The sequence below is a fragment of the Sparus aurata genome, chromosome 17 (assembly GCF_900880675.1).
Source record: "Sparus aurata chromosome 17, fSpaAur1.1, whole genome shotgun sequence".
NCBI classification, from domain to species: Eukaryota; Metazoa; Chordata; class Actinopteri; order Spariformes; family Sparidae; genus Sparus; species Sparus aurata.
The window spans coordinates 36,055,397-36,071,466 of record NC_044203.1 but is presented as its reverse complement, the minus strand read 5'-3'; the positions used below and the strand labels follow the sequence as shown (position 1 = coordinate 36,071,466).

At 41.6% G+C, this 16,070-nt stretch overlaps 1 protein-coding gene across 1 annotated transcript in view; it reads left to right on the top strand.

Annotated features, from left to right (window-relative positions):
- Nucleotides 1-16,070, top strand: part of LOC115567789 (uncharacterized) — a 42,277-nt gene that overhangs the window by 18,399 nt on the left and 7,808 nt on the right. Inside the window, 3 exon segments of the mRNA XM_030394635.1 lie at nt 93-1,872; nt 1,972-2,145; nt 2,472-2,651. Coding sequence (XP_030250495.1) covers nt 93-1,872; nt 1,972-2,145; nt 2,472-2,651 — 2,134 coding nt within the window.

Below are 16,070 nucleotides of genomic sequence, written 5' to 3'. Positions count from 1 at the left end.
ATGGTTGATATTGTGGAGGACTACCACAAATAAATAAATTAATGCGTATCAGAATTGTACAATCTAATCCAATGTGTGATTTTTCCCTGTAGGAATTGTTGCTGCAGTGTGCCTCAGAAAACACAAATCTAACCTGCAGAAGAAGTTCCAGTGTGTGTTTGAGGGAATCGCTAAAGCAGGAAACCCAACCCTTCTGAATCAGATCTACACAGAGCTCTACATCACAGAGGGAGGGACTGCAGAGGCCAATTATGAACATGAATTCAGACAGATTGAAACAGCATCCAGGAAACCAAACAGACCAGAAAAGCCGATCAGACGAGAAGACATCTTTAAAGCCTCGCCTGAAAGAGATGAACCAATCAGAACAGTGATGACAAAAGGAGTCACTGGCATTGGTAAAACAGTCTTAACACAGAAGTTCACTCTGGACTGGGCTGGAGACAAAGCAAACTGGGACATACAGTTAACATTTCCATTCACTTTCAGAGAGCTGAATGTGCTGAAGGAGAAAAAGTTCAGCCTGGTTGAACTTGTTCATCACTTCTTCACTGAAACCAAAGAAATCTGCAGGTTTGAAGAGTTCCAGGTTGTGTTCATCTTTGACGGTCTGGATGAGTGTCGACTTCCTCTGGACTTCCACAACACTGAGATCCTGACTGATGTTACAGAGTCCACCTCAGTGGATGTGCTGCTGACAAACCTCATCAGGGGGAAACTGCTTCCCTCTGCTCGCCTCTGGCTAACCTCAAGACCAGCAGCAGCCAATCAGATCCCTCCTGAGTGTGTTGACATGGTGACAGAGGTCAGAGGGTTCACTGACCCACAGAAGGAGGAGTACTTCAGGAGGAGATTCAGAGATGAGGAGCAGAGCAGTAGAATCATCTCCCACATCAAGACATCACAAAGCCTCCACATCATGTGCCACATCCCAGTCTTCTGCTGGATCACTGCTACAGTTCTGGAGGATGTGTTGAGGACCAGAGAGGGAGGAGAGCTGCCCAAGACCCTGACTGAAATGTACATCTACTTCCTGGTGGTTCAGTCCAAAGTGAAGAATGTCAAGTATGATGGAGGAGCTGAGACAGATCCACACTGGACTCCAGAGACCAGGAAGATGATCGAGTCTCTGGGAAAACTGGCTTTTGATCAGCTGCAGAAAGGAAACCTGATCTTCTATGAATCAGACCTGACAGAGTGTGGCATCGATATCACAGCAGCCTCAGTGTACTCAGGAGTGTTCACACAGATCTTTAAAGAGGAGAGAGGACTGTACCAGGACAAGGTGTTCTGCTTCGTCCATCTGAGTGTTCAGGAGTTTCTGGCTGCTCTTCATGTCCATTTGACATTCACCAACTCTGGAGTCAATCTGCTGTCAGAAGAACCATCAACCCAATGGTCTAAAATATGTAAAACCACCACTGAACTCTTCTACCAGAGCGCTGTGGACGAGGCCTTACAGAGTCAAAATGGACACCTGGATTTGTTCCTGCGCTTCCTCCTGGGTCTTTCACTGCAGACCAATCAGAGGATCTTACGAGGCCTGATGACACAGACAGGAAGTAGCTCACAAGGAACAGTTCAATACATCAAAAAGAAGATCGATGAGAATCTGCCCCCAGAGAGAACCATCAATCTGTTCCACTGTCTGAATGAACTGAATGATCGTTCTCTAGTGGAGGAGATCCAACAGAACCTGAGTTCCGGACATCTGTGCACAGATAAACTGTCTCCTGCTCAGTGGTCCGCTCTGGTCTTCATCTTACTGACATCTGGAGAGGATCTGGTCGGGTTTGACCTGAAGAAATACCGTGTGTCAGATGAGACGGTTCTGAGTCTGCTGCCTGTTGTCAAAGCCTCCACTAAAGCTCAGTAGGTCAAATTATAGCTGCATCAATGAAATACATTAAAATTGGAAAGAATAATCTCACCGTTTCTTTTTTTTTTTTTTTTTTGCTAATGCTTCTTTAGGATGAGCAGTTGTAATCTGTCAGAGAGAAGCTGTGAAGCTCTGTCCTCAGTTCTCAGCTCACCGTCCTCCAGTCTGAGGGAGCTGGACCTGAGTAACAATGACCTGCAGGATTCAGGAGTGAAGCAGCTGTGTGCTGGACTGGAGAGTCCAAACTGTAGACTGGAGGTTCTCAGGTCAGGATTCATCAGGTTGTTCAACAGCAGACCATAATCTTCACAGCAAACATGGGGTGGAAAAAGATGTTATACATTTCAAGAATGTTGCTACTCTAGTTTTTGAGAACTTCATAGACTTTGATATTAAAAGTTTGACTCTCACAGAGTCAAGACAACTTCTCACAGACGGTCTAGTTTATCTACAGTATCAACATAAACTGTAATAAACAGAGAGACATAAAAGGTCTGTCGATAAGTGAAGCTCTAATGTAGATGTGTAACAAACACCAACTGTGCTCAAAGAACGGTGTTTGAGCTAATTATTTCTGTGTTTGTGTGTGTAGGCTGTCAGGTTGTCTGATAACAAAGAAAGGCTGTGGTTTACTGGCTTCTGCTCTGAGAGCCAACCCCTGCCATCTAAGAGAGCTGGACCTGAGCTACAATCATTATCATCCAACAGACTCAGAAGTTAAGCTGCTTTCTGATGGACTTAGAGATCCTGACTGGAGACTGGACACTCTCAGGTACGAACAAATACGAGTATAGGTCAAGCTGACCACAAAAAAATGTCACACTTAACTCTCATTGTGTCAAACCATGCAGCTCTTTAATATGTTTATTTGTATTTGTTTCTTTTTTGTTTCTTTGATCAAATAATCACAAGTAAAACTCTACAGCAGCATTTCTTTTCCAGAAGGTTTAATTCTCTGGATATCAAACACAATCAAACAACAGTTTTCACTGAAGTTGTTAAGTGCTGATCTCACTGTTTTTACAGGATGGATCCTGTTGGATCACATTTCATGAAACCTGGTCTGAGGAAGTGTAAGTGTCTCATTGTTTGTGTTTATTGTCTTTTTTTAATAATGAGCTGAAGAAATGTACGCTGTATATCAATATACAGTTGTTTTGATTTTTTTGTACTGGCCTCATTTTGTACATCACGGAGACCCAACAATTTGCAAGTTTATATACTCATAAATCCCAGTCTGTCAGGAATCATTGCAGGATCACTCATACCTTGTTAAACTGCATGGAAACTGGTAGAACCCAAAGCGGACAGGAGGCTGGATCAGGGTGGAAGGCAATTTTTGATCATAAACAAGGTTTCAGCAGATGAGGGTAGAAGCTTTATAGACTTGAGTCTGGGTCTGAGAGGTGGAAGAAGGAGGAGAGGCGCTGGGGTGCTGTGTAGTGGCTAGACACTAAGAGGAGGGCAGGGCAGGCTGTGTGCTGCAGAGGTGCAGAGAGTCGGTCCACTGAAGCGGTTTCACTGGTAGCTCAGCGCACAGGTGATCACTGGAGGCAAAGCAAAGCAAAGTTAGAAGTTGCACCAGAGAACGTGTAATCACTAGAAACAATCAAGGAGACACTGTCTATAGATATAGACCATATACCACGTATGGTGGAAATCATCTGGCAGCAGGTAGCGTGGGGATCAGGGCTTATAAACAGACGCTGATTGCCAACCTGCTGCGGGTGTGCGAGCGTAATCCCTCCAGAAACCTCAAACTCTGTCCAACCTCTAGATTTGTTAGATGCATAGCTGGTGGGTTGCAAGTCAAAAAACATGTTAACATTGTAACAGGAAGCTACCACATGAACCTATGTTGCCTGAATGATGCTCTGGTGGAGGATCAAAAGGCTCTCTGGTGGGGGGGTGAAGAGGGTTGGGCTGAGCCTGCAGTGGGAGGGTTACTCACAGTGGCAAGTGTGGTTGAAGGAGGCGCAGGTTGGTGAGTGGAAAGCAAGGTTACTTGTTTGCCAATTTAAGTGATGTTGGAGGTTAGGGTTTGGAGTGCTTCCATGACTTGCTGAAGCTTCTGATCGTGCCTTCCCACGAGGGCTCCTTGAGCGTTCAGGGCCTGGGCGAGAGATGCCAGATCCGCTGGCAGAATCCAAAAGCGGACACAATGCTGGATCAGGATGGAAAGGCAATTTATTAGTAATAATCAAGCAAAACAGAAAAAACAAATCCACTGCAGCATTAGATTGTGACATACCCCCTTTTTAGCAGACGCAGTTCAGGTGCTGGCTCAGAGCTGGTGTTGTTTCTCGGTGCAGTTTTTTGCATTATGATGTCTTAGCGTTTTACAATGGTTTCAGACTGGCATCAACACTTTGCTGGTCTAGAACAAAGAACAGCAAACATCAGGGGCTGGGGCGGGTCATCATGACTAGAGACCAGCCAAAACCATGTATGACCGCCATTTTAAAAAATGCATTTTACTTTGTAATTTGTCAGACAACAACTGAGAGAGAGAGAGAGAGAGAGAGAGAGAGAGAGAGAGAGAGAGAGAGAGAGATTTACTTTATACGGTAATTTGTCAGACAACAACTGAAGCTATCTTTTGTTTTCTTCTCTCAATCAGATGCCTGTAAACTCACACTGGACCCAAACACAGCAAACAAGAATCTCATACTGTCGGACAACAACAGGAAGGTGACAGTGGGGAAAGAGAAGCAGCCATATCCTGATGATCCAGAGAGATTTGACTACTGGAAACAGCTGCTGTGTAAGGATGGTTTAACTGGTCGCTGTTACTGGGAGGTCCAGTGGAAAGGGCATGTTTATATAGCGGTGACATACAGAGGGATCAAAAGGAGAGGGCAAGGTGACAACTGCTGTCTTGGAAGGAATGATCAGTCCTGGACTCTGAGCTGCTCTGATAATGAAGGTTACTCTGTCCTGCATCGTAACAGAAGAGATTCCATCTGTCGGCAAACTTTGAACAGAGTGGGAGTGTACCTGGACTGGCCTGCTGGCACTCTGTCCTTCTACACAGTGACCTCTGACAAGGTGACCCACCTCTGCACCTTCCAAACCACATTCACTGAGCCGGTCTATCCTGCATTCAGGATGAGGATGGACCCGTTAACCTCCTCAGTGTCTTTGTGTCTGATATAGTAGAGAGGGTAGGGAAGTATTCTCAGTTATCCAGTGCAGGTTCAGGCCAGGGGCCACCTTAATGCTGAAAGAGATTTAGCAATATTTGCTGAGATACAAAGGAAAATGTCAACCTATCTCACAGCATTAAAGAAAGTGAAAAAAGCTTTCCACTAAACCCTTGGGTCTGTTTTTTTGTGAGGGTGTGTGAATATATACATTAATACTATACAATTGCCTGATGTATAATGAGATAATACATTTTGTAGACAACTTAATTGAAAAAGTTAAACAGATTAATATGTTCGTTGATTTCACAAAACTGTATCATCTGTTCCAACACTAACACTCTGTCTCCCATAATCCACTGGTCACCTGTCAGCTGTTGAGCAGAGTATACAATTAATATTTTGCACATTTAAATCACGAAAACATCACACAATCAAATCATACATTGTTTTCTGTACTTTCAGATAATTATTGATTACTGGATTATACATTTTATGAAGTAGATTATGGTTACAGTTTTGCTTTTGAATGATGTTTAAGTTTGAGCTCATTTTAACTACTTTATCTACTGTTGGCTACTTTAATCCACAGCAGTTCATCATATAATGTAAGAGCATCATAAGTTTGTAGTGTGTCTGTACTATGAAGAGCCATGTATTTGTAAAAAGTCAGAAAAACAACCTGTTTGTGATCCAACAGGGACATGAATAGTTAACTTATCTTCAGAAGGAGAAGTTTCACAATATGTAACAGAACATCCATCCAATCCTTCAGTTTATTGCAAACATTTATGTTCAAAATCATTGCTCTGATTCAAAGTGTCTTCACTGGACAGGAAGAATATGAAAAAAATTTATCAGGAACGTAATTAGTAACTAAAGCTGTCAAAACGAATTAAGCAGAGTGAAAAGTACAATATTTGCCATGAACTTGAGGAAGAACTCAGTTACACCACTGGGTACAAGCACAATGGACCTGTTATTGTCCTGTGTGTTGTCGTCTCACTTTAGTAACACAAGGCAGAGGACAGCGTCTCCTGACTGAACCAGCCTGCTGCTGCCCACATTGGAGACCGTTGACATTTCTGGAGCTTGGAAAGTCTCGCAGCGTTCTCCTAAACAGCTGAAGTCGATCAGGACTTTTTTTTAAAGATTAGTGTGATGGAGGTTTAAAGGTTGTAGACTGGCTTCTCTGATTTGTAATCACGAAGTGTGTGTCAGTTAGAACACAGTCTATAATGTTTCCCCAAGACTTAAATGAAGGATGAAGCAGGAAACAGTCGATCCCTTTTATGGCACTTTAATCCAGTGTAGACAGCGTACACTTACAGAGGTGGTATGTGTGTGGTTCTAGAATAAACCAAAAACAATAACAGTCCTCAATAAACAGCTCACAAAATGCTTGACCATAGCTCACACTCCAAAATTATAATCTCATTATCATTAGCATGAAAATATGACACATCGTATAAAGAAGTAATATACATGATATTATATCACATATATATGTAACTGACAACAAAGAAAATAGCCGGTGGCATTAATATAACACAAATGACCATTTAAACCATCAGCGGTGATAGCTAACACTGCTAAAAATATACTCTGAAGTACCAGATATCTTTCTATAAATACAAGGGATCTTTGTCTGTCTGTCTGTGTGTGTGTGTATGTGTGTGTTCCTCAAATATCTCTGCGGATCAGGATCAGACTGACCTGAGAGTTTCAACATGGCTGCTGCGTGGTTCAAGGGTGTGATATTTCGCATTTGTTTGGAGTGCAACGATACCGTTAATAAATTATTTCATAAGTGCTTTACAAATTCCACGAGCATTGTCCACCGGAGCTACTCACTGCACACCGTGGCCACGCGCGCCAGAGCCAATCACTGCAGAGCTCAAGCCCACGACATACCTTAAAAAACAAGCGGATTTATACCTGCAGCGGCGCGAGCCCGGCGGACTGGGATTTTGCCGGCGGTTCGGTTCCGTTCTGTGCATCTAAACTGACTGTTGTGGAATAATGAGATTAAACAAGTCCAAGTCTGTTCGGGTCTGAGGAGATCCAGAGATGAGCGGACAACAAATTGGCATCAGAATCTGTGGATGTTTGTGTGTAGCTAGCTAGCTACACGGCCCACCTCCCGATCGAGGCAACGGACCGGACTCACCGGCACGTCCAAAACCGGACATATAGCCAGCGGTTCGCTCCCGTTCTGTGCATCTAAACTGACTGTTGTGGATAAATTACACTAAACGAGTCCGGACCGAGTCTGTTCGGGTCTGAGGAGATCCGGAGACGCGCGGACAACAAAGTGGAATCAGATCTGTGGATGTTCGTGTGTAGCTAGCTAGCTACACGGCCCACCTCCCCATCGAGGCAACGGACCGGACTCACCGGCACGTCCAAAACCGGACTTGGGGTAAATAATGTCCGCCACGCTTTTTCGCGAACATTGCCGTCACGTTTGCTTTGTGTCTGGTGCAGAAGAAATGGTAAAAACAGGCTTTTGTGACGAAAGTGTCCAAGCAGCAAGTTTGGTTGTTGAGGAACAGGAAGTTGTGGGAGGGACGTAGGCAGATGAGTGACAGACAGCGATACTGACTGGGCGCTCACACCAAAGGCGATAAAATCGCCTGTGGTCGCTCTGGTCGCTCACATCGCGTCGCTGCAGTCGCCTGTGTGGCAGCGACTGCAGCGACTGAAGCGACCAAAGCGACCGAAGGACGGGTCTTTCAAGCAGCAGGCATTTCCGCCTTTTTCCGCCTTCGGAATCCAGATCAGCCCCCAATTGGCTGTCGCCGCGGTCGCGCCGCTGCTCATTTGCATAAAGTTGAGCGTCTGTCAACTTTTGTCGCTCGCATCGCGTCGCTCACGTCGCTGAAATCGCGTCGCTCACGCCGCCGGTCGCTCCTCATCGCCAGCGTACATTGAAAATGAATGGCAGTTGGTCGCCTCGGTTGCTCAAGTCGCTTTTGGTGTGAGCGCCCGGTGAGAGTTGAGAGATTTGTGACATGTAGCGTGTTTGGAGTGTATAGTTAGTGTGTTATGTAGTGTTTGGTGTAGTGTGTTTAGTGTGTAGTGGAGTGTTTTTTTTGTTTAATGAGTCAAAACAATTAGGAGACGGCTGAATGAGCATTGCCTGCATTTAAATGTAAATAGTTACATGTAACTTTGTACATTTTTAAGGTGTATGCACATATTTAGCAAACAACAATTTATATTTGCATTATAAGTGATAAAAAATGGTTTGTTAAACATATTTGTGGTTTAAAGTAAAAAATCAAACTTTTTCTACTCTGATTTTATGTTTTTTTTGTGATTTTAGGTCCATTGTGTTAATACAGTATGTCAAAATAAAAAAGTAACTGCACAGTCACACATGTGAGGTTGTGCTAAAAAAATAATGACACCAAGTAAATAGTTTTTAAGGGGAAATATAATGGCAAAATCAAGAATAGTCAAAACAGCCAATTATACCCTAGAATATCGGATTTCACAACAAACCTAAATATCCCTGACGTCCCACCTTCAAACACAGCCTCATTTGGCCATCCATGAAAAAGCTGCATAACCTCCCACTTTTCTATAGGAATACATTTTTCTTACGGGCACTGCACTAGTAATCTCAATTAGCAGACTTATAAACAGACAAAATACAACAACAATGAAAAATGCATCCAGTAAACAATGTAACTTACGTTTCTCTGGACGCACACTGAACCACAACGGCGGATCAACTGAGTAGTAGAAGTAGCAAACTCAACTTCATCTACCTGCTAAACACACTTCTCACCGTCTTCAGTCTCTTTTCTCTCTCTCTCTCACACACTCACACACACACACACACACACACACACACACACACACAATCAGCAGCACTAAGCCTGATTGAGTGCGTCAGCGCCCCTAGTGGCTGGATCCACTCAAATCACCTGCTCCGTCATACAATCTTCAGAAAAATTAGAAGAAGAAAAACTAAACGCACAGCTTGTCCGGTGTAACCAAAGTCTCCTAAAGCTCCAGAGATCCTAAACTGATTTGAAAAGGAAAAGGCATTATTTACACCCTCGATTTTAAGTCTTATTTGTGTGCTCACTTCCTGAGGATACCTTTTATCTATTTTCAGTGGCTGCCTCTGGCCAGCAGGTGTCATGTTGTCATATTGGATAAACTGCACTCAGCTCTGAGTCGCACTTTGAGTTTACATTTCATAAAAGTCTTTATTTCTCTGAACTCTTTGATGTTAAACTGGTCCCACTGTCCTTGTTTTATTTCTGATCATTGTGTTGTGGATGTGTGTGTGTGTGTGTGTGTGTGTGTGAATGCATATATTTAATCTGCTCCCAGATGCATCCTGGGTTAACAATGTGCACCAGGTAAACAATAGGTGAGACGTCATGTGGTCTGGCCCGACTTCACCTGCAGGTCGCGCTCTTCACTCGCTAAACTACACACCCACTGCTCCATCTCTTAAAGGGACCACACCACTCTTATAGCATTTGTTTGTAGACTGGATGTAGCTTTCACTTCCTCTTTTGTTTCGACGAAGATTACTTCTTAAAAGCAGTAAAGGTAATGTAATATACAGCTATTATGTTTCCTACTATTACGTCTCGGTGTTATTACATATTTATGGTCAACGGCGCCGAACCACGTCCGTTATCAAGTCGATAAAAACGTCACACTAAGTGTGTCTGTCGGTCCATAAGGTCTAAATGCTAGCCCAGGCCAAACTAGCTTCTGTTTTTATAAAAGACACGAACTAAAGTCCTCTAAATTATATTCTGGTTTCTACTTTATCTTTGTTGCTGATTTATTTTGTATTCAACATAAATACATAAGACAGAAAACATTAAATGAATGTGAAAGTTAATCCTCTGTACATATTCTTTTTGGGTGTAATGTGCTGATTTTATACTGAATATAGTGATGAAGGTCCTCAGTAATCCAGATGATGGTATTGATTCTAATTGTTGTTTCACAGGCAGCTAGACTGTCAGTTCGTTGAAGGTGTTTATTTCACTTCTAACTAAGTGAATGAGGGTTGCAGCCTTTAAACTCTCTATGGGAGTGTGTTTACAGAGGTGTTGGGACACGTATGAGCTCTGAAATGACAGTCAGCACTCTGTGATGCTGCGTCAGAGCAAAAGTAGCACATTGGTGAATCAGTTGAGTGTGGCACAACTCCCAAGTCCTCCTCCTTTTTGTAAGTAAGCTTGAAAAACAAGCTGTTAAAAGTAGTGTGTGTGTCAGCATGCAGTCTGACTTAGTATTGTGGAAGTTACTAACAGGAAGGCAGGAAATATCTGGCAAGGGAACAGCTTAAATTGTAATTTAACCGCAAGGGAGCTGTTGTACTACCTTCAGGATGAAGACTCCATGCTGGCTGAGCTGATCGCCACTTCCACCGGAAATAATGAAGCACGTGTCAGTGTAGTACATGCACAATCACTTGATGTGTCACCAGCAGTAAGTTATATTTTCCCAAATGTTTCAAGTTGAATCTGAATGAAGACTGTTTTTTTCATGAAACTAATTTTTCAGTGGGAAAAGTCCAAACAATTAACCAGAAGATAACTGAAGGCAGTAAAAAGAAGAGGGGGCAGTTGAAGGTAAATACTTTAAGTCCACTGTTTATATCCTGTATCATGAAACAGCCTCAAAATATCACTAAAATATTGGTGTTTATTGACAGCATTTGTCCTGTGAACACAGCATGTTTGTTGTGTTTGGGTGAAGGTATACATTCTACCATGAGTAAGCCTGAGGAGGAAGATGAGGGGGTCCCTCCCTCCAGCACCACCCTGTCTGAGGAACAGGAGAGCCGGACCGAACCTGACAGGTGAGATAAAGAGCTGTCCAACCAGAGCTCAGTGTAACATGAGTCCACTGTCAGAGGAGTGTGAGTCCTGAGAGGAAGCTGAAGATGTTACTCAGTCATTCACTTTATTTTTTACTGTTTGTTGGATTCAAAGCTTCTAATTATAAACCTGATTGTGTTCTATTGTCTGACAGCACCTCATCAAATTTGGATTCTTATCTGTTGTAGCTGGTAACACATCTTTCCTCACAGTCACTGACCTCCGTATACGTCCACCTGTCTTTGTCAACACTTCATTTCTTTCAGGACTGAGCAGGACAGAGCAGATTCTCCTGAACCAAGCTGTGTGTCCATGAAGAGTGACAAGTCCTTTGATGCCTTTATTGATTTTAGAAGGTAAGATTCAAATTCTAAGAAAGTTAAAGGAAATTTTTGGAAGGAAATTCTCTACTAATTTTGAAGTCCTTTTTTTTAATGCTCTATTTGAACAGGACTGGGCGGGACAGAGAAGATTCTCCTGAACCAAGCTGTGTGTCCATAAAGAGTGACACGTCCATTGGTGCCCTTATTAATTTTAAAGGGTAAGATTTAAATTCTAAGAAAGTTAAAGGAACTTTCTAAGCACGCATTTTCTCCAAAACTTTAATTCTTTTTTTTAATGCTTCATTTTTATAGAACCGAGCAGGACAGAGCAGATCCTCCTGCACCAAGTCACGCCTCCTTGAATTGTGGCAGGTCTGTGGAATACCCTTTTGATTTCCAAAGACAAAATTCAAATTCAAAGTAAGTTAAAGGACATTCCAAGCACAAATCCTCAACAGAGGGAAAAAGTTTTATCACTCTACTATAACATTCCTGCAAGAATTGCGTTTCCTGTGAAAATACTGTATGAATGCAGACTGCTGAAGTGATTTAGAAAAAAACCTGCTGAATATAACTGGAAAATACTTTCCTGAAATACATAAAACTATAATACTTTGCATGGCTGAAGCAGCAGCAGAGCCAAAGTAGAAAATGTCCCCATAAGAATGAATGGGAAACATTTTAATTACATAGAAAAACACCTCCCAAACTCTTGCAAGTTTACAAAAAGTGTAATGTGTATTTAAAATATTCACATATTGAGAAACATGAGACATTGCTGAACTCTGATGTCTTTTTTATTTCTGTAGAGTGAAAATGAGGGAGTTAGAGCGAGAGACAAAACTGGTACCACCTGCTCCCCTCCAGAACAAAAGTTTGAGTCTTACAGCTGAAATAAGACTCAGCTGGAAGCCAATAAGATTTCATTTCTATGTTTGTATTGTCTATGTGAAGTGTTTGGCACTTGCATTACACTAGGAACAATTCAGTAGTGTTTATGCAGCATTTAATGGGAGTTTTAGGTTAAATTTGGCCATCCATGATAATTAATGATTATCAGGGATAAATGTTAATAATGGTAAATAATAGGATCCAGTTTACATTAGATCACCTCAGGGCACCACCCTTGATGAATGGAAAACATAGCAAATTTACTAAATCGGTCTCATAAAAAGGTACTACACTGTTTATAACTCCTATTAATAACTAACTTTAATATCTATAATCAAATATACCATAACAGCTGGTAATATTTGAAGGATTTTGGACTTTTTGACAGTGTAGAGGTTAGCAACATTCACACTTGAAATGAAAACCCACCCTTTTATTTATTTTTTTCAACTTTTTCATTTTTATTTTGAGACGGCAAAACAAATACTCATTAAGGGAACAACATATGACTTAAGTGTTCTGCGGTTGCAAAATGATAACATATTACAAGGTCTTACACACGATCAAAAAATAAAAAATAAAACCCCAAACAACACAGAAACAAACAACACTGAATATCTAAATAAATGAAATGAAAAATTGTGTAAACTGACCTGAGATCACAATAACCCCAAAACAAAACAAACACATACATTGAACACATATGCATTATATCAACCACAGTTGCTGTCCTTAGCTGTGCTATGCAGTGCTATCCAAGCCCAGTTCAACGTGAAGGGTCTCACAAATGTGAAAGTCCAAATGAGTGTATTTATGGGCATAGAATACTGCCATAAATCGCGCGAAAATCGAACATCCGCGCGCACAAATCAAACACCCGGGAGCGCATTTTTTTTCCCTGAGTGCTTTTCCAAGCACTGGCGAGCTATTTTTCATTCTGCATCTCTGCCCCCTGGAGCAATATTGTGGCCTGCGAGGAGAAAAACAGCTCGAGCGTGCGCAGAGTCCGCTCGCGATACTTTCCCCTGCTCGAATGTTTGTGTATGTCACACAGAGCAATGAACTTCAGTATGTTTGTCTGAGTGCTGTCTTTTCTTTCCTCCATCATTGACATTAATCAGATAAAATGCTGATCATTTTTTGTAACTTGGACCCTGTTGCACACAGACATTTTTTATTTTGGTAAAACTGTATTGTTCATACTCTCGATCTAGGCTACTTCTTTCTCCCTGGAAATTATAAACGTAATATTAAAAAAATCATTTTCCAGCTTTAGCCACCAGTAAGAGTTGGGCTCTGAAAACATTTGATCCTTTTGTCTGGTACGTGTCAGCTTCCTCTTAACTATGCATCATAGTTTGTAGTTCAGACTCTCCATTTAAAAACCCTGATGACATCACTATGATGCAGAATGACATCATCAGGACTATTATCAGACTTAAGACATACAACAGAAACACAAACAGAAGTCATTATACATATACTGTCCCTTAAACTACATCTATTATTTTAAGATTATTTTTATTCATAAGCATGGTGTATTTGAAAATACAGCTAGATAATGTGGATCTTTATCCTGGTTAAACTGAACCATTGTATTTATCCTCCTTCTGTTCTAAGTCAATTATATAAGCTGTATATTCATCATTTTAGAGGCTTTGATATTAACGTAGTTACATTAAGTTTTTCCCTTTCTGTCCTTCAAATTTTTGAAATCAGCTGCTCTGTGAGCAGAGCAGATATGAAGGCCTGCAGAGAGTCGAAGGCAGAGAGTTGCTTGTGACATAATGGTTAACAGTGGTTAAACACTGTATAAGTCTAATTTTCTTCATTAAGCAGCGATAAGACAAATAGTGTTAAAAAAGACAGTAACACTTGAAGTTAGTTAAACAGTCAGCCGTTCTTCTCAGTCTCTTTACTTATTCACACAGTCGCTGCCAGCTTTCTTTCTGTAGCTGTTTGACAGTAGATATTATCAATCATGTACTGTCCATTCACACAGACAGCTGACATGTAGGATGTTCAAAGACTCTCACATGGGAAAAGCTCAAAAGATATTGTGAAGCCAACACAACTTTTGATTAGAAATGCTAAATCAAATGACATCAACCAGTGATAATAATAACAACTGCTTATTATTTTTGTCTGGTGAAGATTTTGTGCACGTTTTTGTGTAGTCATTAAAAGGCAAGGCAATTTCATTTGTACAGCCTATTTTTACAAGCAGTTTGTTTCAAATGTATTAAAGTAACTGTATTGTCTGTCAATCAAAATAAATGATACGGCAAGCTATGCTTTTCTAGATACAAAATTAACGTTACCTCATGGCAGTCGGCCATGGTTACTGGCGGAACACGAACAATTGTCAGGTGCATACTGCCACAGGAAGAAGGTTCAAAAGTCTTTTATTTAACACAAAGATGAAAACACACAATCTAACTAACATTTACTATATACAGGTGTGTGTGTGTGTGTGTGTGGCAGAACAAAGAAACAATGGTGGTCACTGATATCACATGTGGGTTTGATATGCTCCAGGCTCGAGGAATGTGTGCGTGTGACGTGATACCAGGTTATAGAAGATGGTTTGTTGCATGCAGAGACCCTGAGTCTGTGTGAAGCATCATTCAACTAACCAATAACTTGACCTGAGATCACAATAACAACAAAACAGGGAACAAACACATAAATTGAAGTTTAAAGTTCTGTGCTTAGCCATGCTATGCTATGCTATCTAAGCCCAGTTCAATTTTACCAGTCTTTGAAGAAAAGGTGCTGGTGGTTGCAGGAGAAGGTTGGGACTCAAGTGCTGAATAATGCTGTTCTTGCTGTGCAAGTTGTGAAGAAAGTCGGAAGAGGAGGTAACAGTTCGCTCCGTCCTTTGCAGGATAACAGCTCGGTGCTAGCTTGCTTGGTGTTCCTCAGACTGTGAAGTTAGCTGGCAAGCTTTGCATCGCAGCTGCTGGTGCTCACTGATCTAGAATACTGTCAGAACCTTGTGTTGCTGCAGTGAGGGGAAATTCTTTGGGCCTGCTGCAAATGCAGCTTGCAGCTCTCTGCAGCTGTTAGGCCAAGAAGAAGAGATCTTGAGGGCAGGCAGCCCCATGGGGGAGATAGAGAGGAGAGCTTGAGGATAAGAAGTCGAAGGAGTCGAGGGCGTAGTGTAATAAAGGAAGAACAAGGAAGGTGCTGGAGTTTTGACTATCTGGTCAGAGGGGGTCTGTCACCCTGACCAATTGTACCTCAAAGCTGAATTTTGTACCTACAGTAGGTATGAAGAATGGTGAATTCTGCAGAACTTAGGTCCAGAGTCCATTTTGAGCCACAAAATCTTAATCAAGCTGAAGATAATTTTTTCAGAAGGTTTTCCAGCTGCTCTCCACTCGAGTGGTCATGTGACCCACTCTGCAGCTCTGAACATTCTTGGTTTGTTCTTGGTTTGTGGATGAACTGTATGCTTTAACATTTATTCTTCAGTGCAAAGTTACATGTCTTTATGACTTTATCTCCCCAGAATTCAACAGGAGATGTCAGAGGTTTCCACTGATCGTCAAACAAAACTGGAATCCATATTTATGGTGCGTACACACACATACAAACACATTACAGTTTGCTGAGCAGTGAACACATTAAAGCTTAGATAGTAATGAAGGTTCTCAATCATCCTGGTCATGGTAATACTAAGTGCTGCATCATAAACAATTGGACTTGTTTCAATTTCTTGAAGATTTTTCACTTCTCATTCAAGATGCTTCTTGAAGAAGCATACCAGCATAGCATTAGAAACATCAGTGTTTGCTAGCTAGCATGAGCAATGTTATGTAGTTAAACAAAATGGCAACCAGCAGATGATCTGAACAAATGAATATTCTTCTGTTCCAGTGTCTTGAGGAGAAGATTGTTACTATTGTTAAGAACGAATTGAATAAGTTCCAGAGGGTTCTGAGTCTAGATTACCCAGAATGTTTAG